The 10,082-nt window shown below is 38.6% G+C and overlaps 1 protein-coding gene across 1 annotated transcript in view; it reads right to left on the bottom strand.

Annotated features, from left to right (window-relative positions):
* Window positions 1-10,082, bottom strand: part of GNAL (guanine nucleotide binding protein (G protein), alpha activating activity polypeptide, olfactory type) — a 135,509-nt gene that overhangs the window by 66,394 nt on the left and 59,033 nt on the right. Inside the window, exon 5 of the mRNA XM_010006874.1 lies at window positions 3,770-3,867. Coding sequence (XP_010005176.1) covers window positions 3,770-3,867 — 98 coding nt within the window. The remainder of the gene's footprint in view (window positions 1-3,769; window positions 3,868-10,082) is intronic.

Here is a 10,082-nt window from a genome sequence, read left to right as displayed (position 1 = left end):
CTCCTCCTTCATCCTGACTTCTTCTGGGGCTTTAGGGATTTGGTGCTACTGGGGAGAGTCTGCAGCAGTAAAGACAGAGGCAAAGGTGGCATTCAGTACCTCTGCCTTCTTTCTATCCTCTGTCACCAGGGTACCCACCTCATTCAGCAGTGGGCCTATATTGCCTCTAGTGTTAATTCTATCTGCAATTTATTTGAAGAAGCCCTTTCTGTTGTCTTTGACCTCACTTGCAAGGTTTAGTTCCAAGGAAGCCTTAGCTTTCCTAATTGCCTCCCTACATCCTCTGACAACAGTCCTATATTCCTCCCAAGTGGTCAGCCCCTCCTTCCATCATCTCATTTTTCCACTTGAGTTTGCCCAGCAGTTCCTTGTTTCACCATGTGGGTCTCCTGGCTCCCTTACTTGATTTCCTACCCATTGGGATACTCAAATCCTGAACTGGAAAGAAGTGGTCCTTGAATGTTGACCAACTACCTTGAGCCCCTTTACCACCTGGTACTCTGTCCCATGGGACTCCTCTTAACAAAGTGTGACATAAATATCTTTCTAGTTAGTGATAAAGAACAATTTGCATCTTTGCTTATGATACATTTACCACAAGGTCTGACCTCCAGCTTGGTCACAGATTCATATTTGTTACAAATTATCACTTGATGTAGAACACAACACTTAAAAGAAGCGCAGATACGTGGACACTCATGTAAGAATATTAAAATGTTCTGACAAGCAGGCCCTCATTCTCATTTCCATGAATGAACAGTACTGTGGTAATTTGAAAGGGCATTAAAAATCAAGGAAAAGCAACTTTGAGGCCTAATGTAAACAAAACATTTGCCTTTCCTATCTTTCTACCACCTCTGTTTCCAGAAAAATACTTCTCCAACAACAATATAGAAAATCAGGTTAAGGTTTAAAAATACAGAAGCTCTGTACTGTAGCCAAATTAAACTATGCCAAAACACACTGTATTTGCAATTCACTTAACAGTCAGCAAGTTGGACTGCTGACTTTATAATTTGCTAATAATGGTTCTCAGTATTTTAAGTCAACAAGTTACCCAACTTCTAATCCAATGATAGTTTTAACACATTGGGATTCTTCTGGTTTTGCTCTGTGGTGTGGCTTTTTTTTTAAAAAAAAAAAAATTAAAATTTTTTTTTCAAAGTAGAAGAATCAGTGACCTGCTGTTAATGTTCTTTCCTCACTATCAGGTAAAAGATTAGGATTTAGCTGATAGCATGGGATGCTTTCTCCCAGAGCCAGTATAATGAAACACTGCAGATGTTTCAATATCCCACAGTAAATATAAGCATTACACTCCTTCCCTTTTTTTCCTTTCCCAGTTAAAGATGACCATGGATAGGTCCTGAGAGAAATGCCATCTGCTCCTGCTGAGCCTGAGAGACAGCACCCTCACAATTATTTTCTAAGTGCACATAAGAAAACATACGTGCATATGAGAATTGTATTTCTAACCTAGTCTCACACACTCTGTCAATCACAAGGTGGGCATGACCTCACCACTCTGAATATGGTGCATCCAATGCTAGCACAGAAATGTTCTTCTGGGTAAAGCAGCTACTGTTGTACAATATACATGTGTGCAGCAAAGAAACAGCAACTTTTAAATCTCCTTTTCATTGACTATTGGGAAGGAAAGATGGAGGGGAAGATAAAAGTTGGGTGTATTTTTAGTATCTTCTTTCTGTTAAGATTACACTTCACCATTTAAAATCATCAATACCTGTGAGAAAAAGGCTTTTTGATCAGATCAATGACAGGGCTATTGCCAAGTTTTAAGTCTCTGGTGTAAGACAGAATGCTTGTAAACATGGCTAAGTCACTTAGCTGTCACATTTTTAGGTAGATCGTTAAATGGAAAGCACAGATACACTCAAGGGATATTTAAGAATCAAATACTATTTCATAAAGTGTCTTTAAGGTGAAGAATTATTGTATTTACTGCCATAATAAATAATCTCAGACAAGCCAGTCAGAAGATATGGAGGAAAGATACACAGAACCCAGCCCCATAATAATCTTGCTTTGCATTTTTAGGAAAAAAGGTAGTAGGGTTTAGTCTTATGTTTCAGGACAGTGTGGACTTCATTCTAGATCCATTTTCCCCCCACTTTTGTTTCTATTTTGGACATAACATTCTTCTCCTTGTCAAAGCCTGTAAATAGGTGTATTTTTTTCAAGGGAAAGCACAGTCCCATTAATACTGTAATTCAGTGTCTTCCTTTTTTTGCTTGTTCCTTTCAGCAGTTTTCCAAAGCAGGACTGGGGGGCACAGTGACCTTTACTAACAAGTAAAGTAAATTCTACATTCATTTACATTAAATACATGCCATTATTCTATTTTCTTGGTCTGATGTCTTATTTGAGTGTATTAATAGATATCTTAAACAGTTGGTCTGGACTTTTCAGCAAGTATAGCTCAGATTTGTACTACCGTGGTGGTGGTGGGTGAGGGTAGAGGGGAAACCCACTGCTAACCATTTAGGGCAATTTTCCAGGTTTTATGGTATACAACTACTGCTTTTATTTCTAGCCACACTGGACTGTGAGCAAATGCCCAAGTTTTGTAGAATTCAGTCCACTGAGGTCAAGCGAGTTCTTTTCTACACATAAGTACTTTTCCCTTGCTTCCATGTGCTGATGAATCATTACTGGATCCTTCTCTTTCCCAAAAATAGTCTGGAAAGAGCAAAAAGAAACTATGACCCGCAGCACCAAAATTCCCCATTGTGGCAGAAGTGTGACAAATCCTTTAGCAACATGTCCTTCTTCCTCTGCTTCAGCCTAGGTGCTTAGAGTAGAGAGGACAGAAAAACAAAACAGACTTGTGGCATTGTTGCTGACCATACTGCCAATTAGAGAAATCATAACATACTAGGCTGTGTTCTCTGAAAACCCTAAATCACATAGCAACTGTAAGAGTATATGTTTTCAGAACAGCAGTTCACATGAAATGTATATTTTTGGTCAAAGTCTAACTCAGAGCTTGGCTATTACCAAGGACAGCTGAGTTTTGTAGCCCTGACACGTTAATGGATTACTTCCTGATTAGTCTGTTTTCATCAACGTGCAATGCATTTATGATGTGCACCTTCACAACCTACTATGCATCTCTTCTCTGAACATACCCAAACAGATGAAACTCTTCAAGGACTATGACTGTGTCATGCACACACGTACAACTTCACTTGATGTATACAAAGCAGAGAATACCAATTATATTACTGCCTTTAATGAAATACTGCTTATAATTCCACCCCCCCCCCCAAAAAAAAATAAATAAATAAAAAAAATATTTTTATATTAGTAATGCTGGTATGTATTCAAATCAGGTAAAAATCTCAGAAGCTTTAGTGGGATGTGAAAACAAAGAGCAATTTCAGCACTGTTTGCATCTCAGAATTTAAAACACCTTTTTCCTTAGATTGGCTTGACATTTAAATAGTTTCAATTGAAATGATTTTATGTAAACCTATTTCAAACGGAGTAGATATATTTAAAATTATTCTTTTTTTCATACTCATCTTTATAAGCAGTTAAATATTTGAGGCAAGATATTTAGCTGTATAGTAATGGCAAACTATGATAAAACAATCACTTTTGCTATATATGCTCAGACTATACTGAGAATCAAAATGTTACCTGCTGCATTGCAAAACTCCCAGGTCTGGCCAATATAAATATATTTTCTACCTTGTTATAGATTACTACATTCTCAGCTATTAATTCCATAAAAAGAAATACTTACTACTGTGCACAGTCAATCAGCTGATATTCGTTCGACCTCTCGAAACATGCCTTCACACCTTCGTCATCCCAGAGCTTTTTTGCGTGTTCAAAGAATTCCTGAAAATTGGAAAAGCAACAAGTAAGAGAACATTTCTCAGTCTTCACAATCCCCAATTTGTATGTGTTGCACCTTCTGTCCAGCCTTCATGCCTTCTGCTTTTGCAGAATGATAGATCACACCTTTAAATCAGAAGAGCAAAAAACATTTATTAGCAAAACTGCAGAAAAATACACTGAAGATCTGGCTGCTTGAAAGTTTCCAATACATTACATGTAATGAAGACTGTATTCAAAATTCATGCGAGTCCACACAGAAAATTTACTGTAAGTGCAAATGCTACCTAGAACCACACTCACTGGATTTTTAACTGAATTTATGCTTCTGTCACGGAAAAGGCAAAAAAGTGATGCAAAAAGCTCCTCAGCTTATAAACATTAGCTTTCCAGAGAAAGAACTAGTCTGTAACTTTAAGAAATATTGTGTAATTTTTCCTGAAAAACACATCTTTCCACTGCCTGGTATTTTCTCATGCAATATAGTAATTAGATTGCAAGGCTTTCTGAGTTTTTGCTCAACACTGCTTCCTCCGCGCAGCCGCCTGGCACAACAGCCTTTTCCCAGTTGCTAATCCCAGGCAACCCAATCCAGAAATAACTGCCAGCAAGCTTATTTCAGAATTACTTGAAAGAGGAATGAAAGCTATCCTTGGTGATGGTGAAACCACAGCTCTGTCGTATCGAATGCAAACATCCAGAGGGGTAGGTTGGACCCTGCCTGTCAGCTCCTCCAGCCCCTGCTGTAGAGCTTCACATGCTCCAGCTCTTTTCAAAGCAAGAGTCCAGTTTATATTGTATCATTATTGGTAAGTCAAACTGCAATTGACCTATATATAGCAAATTTCCAGCTATAGCTTTCTACAATCAAACGATGAATGGTTAAGACAAATTAATATTTCCTTTATTATATGATAGAGTCTTCTCTCTCTCCAATCAAATTGCTACAGTAGCATGCCAACTAAAACACAGAAGTTGTCTGCAATCTCTTAACACCTCCATGTGGCTACTAAATCATCAGAGTCCATTGGTCAGTCATAAATTTGTGAAACTTAACCAGTGGCTTTTCCACAGATCAGTTTGGCTCTGTGTAAACTGGGTCACTATTCACTTTATCATCATGTTGAAACACTGTGTAAATATCTGAATTCTGAAACTTTCTGAAATTGTTTGCCAGCCTCTTCCCACACCACTCCCCAGCAACTGTCTCTGGCCTGCTGGCGATGTTTTCAAGGAGAGGCAAAACACAAACCAAGATTTTCATAACAACCTAGTATTGAAAATCGTTTAATTAAGCTTTGGACATGGCTTCAGAGGTCCTTAATAACCCCAGAAATGTTTGTGTCTTTCAACTATATTGTGCACCATGTATAAGAGAAAAATCCATTTGTTACGAAGTTTTCAAAACTTCAGAGAAAAGGAGATGTTAAAGCAGGCATGAGAAACCTTCACAGACAGTTTTGGAAGAGGAAGCAATATTAGAGACTGGCAGATGCTTATAGTGCCCTTAGAATTTATTTCTTCATTGTGGTGAGGACATGTTTATTTTGCATTTGTTATTTTAGCAACTTATGTAATGATTGTTTAAAACACTGCAGATGATAAGCTCAAGAAAGGACAAGATATCAAACTAAATAAGTAGAAGGAGAAAGCGGACACAAATAACAGAGAGCACAACTACAAGAGAAAAAGAAAGAACTGGAAAAGTCAAAATGACAAATACCAGAAAACACAGAACATTCCTCAAACTTGAAATCCATGCTTGACTGATATTTAGAGCTTCAGCTGAATGGATCTCACTTGTTGGCATCTTTGTTCAAAGAGAAGTACTGCCTTCTCAATGGCAGGAACAAGCTCTGGATAAATGTCAGGGTCCTGAGGCAAAAGGACTCAGCTCTCCCACCCTCTTTGATGGGTGTGCGTACAGGCACTTGCTGTTGCAGGAATGGAGGCTGAGCATGGTGTGCCAACCCTCCCCTCTTTATCAGCAGCAGCTGGGAATTCCAACCTGCTCAGAAAGCCATCTCTGAGGGGAACCTACATGTAAAAAATGGCCCCATTCAGCCCCTAACAGCCTATGGGAAGGGGATGTTAAGAGGAGAAGGATGCTAGCATGAAAGCTTCCTTTCCTCTGTGATGGGATGGACTGAGAGATGGCTCCAGATGTAAATAAATAAGCTAATTTAAAAAAATAAAATAAAATAGAGCATAGCTCCATCACTTTCTAACTGCACTTCTGTTTTGACATGCTCTGGATGAGCTCTATTTACTCCTAAAAAGGTCTTCTGGAAAAGAAACTCAGTTGCTGAGGCCCTACAAAGATGTTGTAAATACAGGGTTTCCACATTATATGCTTCAAATATTTCTACCTGACCATTATATCTCAAAGGAGTCTATTTAAAATGACTTCTAGACTTCTAGTCCAAAGCAAATCCTATAAAATGGAGCAAATATACTTACCTCATTAAAATGTACCGATCTACTGCAGAGGAGTACACTTGCCTGCAAATTGCCTCCCACACAGCTACCCGATTCTTCTTTCCCAGGTGACTAAGGCCTTCCAGAAAAATCCTGCTTCATTTCAAGACACCAAGTACCATGATCCAACTTCTCACACTTGTTTTTAACCCCTTTCTCATCTACTCCAAGTTTTTTAGTATTTCTTCTCCCTCAACTGCTGAAGGCTCCCATTGCACACAGCCAAGCACAAGGAATGATCGTGATCACACATGCCAAACATATCTGGATCCCAAACTACTCTCCATCACAGGACAACATCCAGGTAGCAGTCAGCACATTAGCTCCAATCTCTGCAACCAAGGCCTCATTGCCCAACTGGTTTCCTAGCAACTGCTCCCTGATCCCCAGTTCCCACGACTCATTCCTATGGACCCCAGTGCTTGTCACCTCCTCCTCCCACCACAGCCACATCATGACCACCTCATTGACTGGCGGGCTCTCATGAGCTGATGAAGGTGTGGGCTTTGGGCTAAGCCTATCTGCAGCTACCCTTGGGGTGGCAGCCATTTTTGGCAATGTCTGCTGTGGGGAAGAGCTAGGGTAATTCAGAGGACAGAGAATCCAGATTTGCTCCAGCTGAGAGAGGAAGATGGGCAAAACCTTTTCAGTCAGGGTTTCTGGGGTGCAGTGAACTACTTACAAAACCTTACCTTAGGTCAGTACAACACAAATAATGTCGTAAGAGTACGTTGTGACCTCAGCAGCTTACATTCTGAGAGGGCCAAACCAAGATTTTCTTAAGGGTCTGACACCTGGCAAGTGGCTTTTCAGAATCTGTTAAAATTCATGAGCCAGATCCTTTAAGAAAGCTCAGCTGGTACAGAAGAAAACCAAGACATGGAGAATCACTAGGGGCATCTGATGCACTTAGTTTGCAAGCACATGCAGTTGCCTTCTTTTGGAAAAAAGTCACTGACATCTACTAAAAATATTTAGTATACTGAAGAGAACCAGGAATAATGTACTATGCCTGAAAACATGAAAAACACCTACATCATGACATGTCTAAAAACACCAAACGTAACAGAGCTGTTTCATCCAAACCCCTCCGTAGGGACAGCAGCATACAAATATTTGCACTGATTAATATACATATAAAATAAAACCACTGATATATTTTTTTTTATGTAGTATTTTAATTAGAGCATTAGTAAATTACGATGAAGTAAATTACGATGCCTCAGGTCTCATGAATTACAGGTACTTCTTATTTTACATAACTTAATTTACACCAGTTACCTAAGATTTTATACCACTCATTAGATGATACAGTATAATAATTTTGATGTGATCAAAATGAAGATGGAACACACAAAAGCTCAAATATTTACTCATATGAAATTATCTGAATTTTTTTCACTCTTCCTGAGACAAAAAAACTCAGCCTTGCACACCTGAGCTTTCTTTTCACTAGCAGATAATTTTTTCTACAAATATTCACACATCATCTAAAAATCATGAGTTGACATAAACAGGTTATGATTCTTTTTCCCAAAACAAATTAAGACGTACATAAGTGTAGAACGCCCCTGAGCCTATATTGCTGATGTAAACAGTATTGTATTTAACTACATTTTAAAAAGGTTTTGTAGAAATATTTTTACTCACCTATTTCAAGGTTACATTTTCAGGCTGAAAAAAAAAGAGAGACTATATTCCTATACAAAACATTCCAAGAAACCAATACAGATAACAAATGCAGATAAACTACAGCTAGATCTCAAAGCACTGTTTTCAGTTTGGTCCTACTGGAAGTTATAGTATGTTGCTGTAATTTAATTTTCCTCATTTTAGAAAAAAATTTATTTATTAGTAGGTTAACTTAGAAACCTCATCCCCCTATAAGTCCTACAAAAAATTTTCAAATAGCGAAAAAATAGGCTTGTTTCACTTTTCAGCTGCCTAAATTGGGAATAAAAATTAATGAGGATTAAACAATGACATATCCTCATGAACAAATATTTATGTATATTGGAAACAGAACTTTTAATCTAATTGCTTTACAAACCACAGAAGTTCAAGTTAGGTCAGGAACACAATTTTTATTCTATTAAGATTCCTTTCTGACTTCCTTGCAGACGGAGCATACATTTAATAGCTATCCTGATGTCACCTTTCAGTCTCACAGAAACTGTGATGTGGAAGCCTCCACTTGATTTTCTATTCCACATATTTCTTCAATTAATATATCATAAATCTGGAAACACCTGCATATATCAATATGAAATACGATCGATCTCCCTGAGCCAAAATTGCATGGTCTTGCCCTAAAATTCAGGACAGTAAGACAATTTCTCATCTAAAAAACAGATTAAACCTGTCTGATTAGCCTGGCAGTTATTTAAAGAAGTGGCAAACACTACACATTTTCATAGTTCTGCCACTGTGGGTGTGAAACAAAGTCATCACTTCTGTTTTGAATTTCAGTTACTACTTCACTCACGCACTTAACCAAACAAAAAGCAATTTCACGCAAGGCATTAAAACGCATCCTCGTCTCCCATCTGCTCAGCTATGGAAAAGTTTTTTGGAATAAAAGAGTGACAACTGATGGGATGACACCCAGTGGAAGCAAATTAAGGTTGAATAGGCAAACTACCTTCAGTTTTCTACATGCATGTGACTCTGCAATCCAAAGAGCATCCTTTTAAATGTATTTTTCTGTGTACTTCACCTGAGGTCAAAACTGAACTGGATCCACCAGCCTGCAGCCCAAGCTGCTGAGCATGGCAGCAAGATGCAGGGAACTGTGATGTTTACAAGGAGGATGGGCTGCAAGACGGTCTGGAAGAAATTACTAGGAGGAAGGACTCTAACATAGCACTTTCTCCACTTCCCCGAGAGCTGTGAGGAAGCCCTTTTCCACACAGTGCTGATGGGATGACCAGAGGGACAGCATTCTGGGTGAAGGGAAGCCTAGTGGAGCTTCCCTCTCTCACTCTAGAAAGCTCCGCAGTTGCTGGGTGTTTTGGGGCAAGGGGGGTGGGTGAGTTGCTGCTGCTCTGGCTGCAACACGTCACAAATCAGGTAAGTGTATCAGGATTCTGTTGGGTTTTGTAGCTTAAGCCGTGTAGAGTAAAAGAAGAATGGCAATTTTTAAAAGTCTGTATTTCAGCCAAGTAAAACCTGGAATTTAACAGGATAAAGCAGGAGCTATTTTCATGGCCCCAGGACTCGCTTGCAAGCCTCTACAGTCTCTACTTGCTGCAAACAGTTCTCAGATACTCAGATTAAGATTAGAGTCATTTAAATTTAAGAGTTCCACTACTGTATCTGTTGTGCTCTGTTTTTTTCTTTATATTACTTTTCTCATTAGTTCAAGACTCGTTCATTTGAAATTAGAGACAAACTTCCCCAACATTGTTGCTCTGATTTGGTTCTGCTTTACATGTAACTTTCTCTGCAACACAATTGCTAAGAATGAAGGGGGAAAAAAAAAACCAACAGAAAAATTTGTTACTACACATTATGACCAATACAATCAATACAGAGCTACAAATCTGGTCAAAAGAAGAAAACCACTTTTCCCTGTGAGGTCTACCTCCACATCCCAGTACATTTCTGCAGACTACCATCATGCTTACCCCATATAAGCATTTCTGAATCTCAAAATAGGATGGTACTGATAAACAGAGTAGCTTCTTATTTGCCAAGGCTTTTAAATCACATATAATTCTCTTTCACTTAGATAAACATGG

This window comes from Chaetura pelagica, unplaced genomic scaffold (genome assembly GCF_000747805.2).
Source record: "Chaetura pelagica isolate M959 unplaced genomic scaffold, ChaPel_1.0 scaffold109, whole genome shotgun sequence".
In the NCBI taxonomy this organism is placed as follows: Eukaryota; Metazoa; Chordata; class Aves; order Apodiformes; family Apodidae; genus Chaetura; species Chaetura pelagica.
Note: the sequence above shows the minus strand (reverse complement) of the source record. Positions and strands in the feature narration are given on the sequence as shown.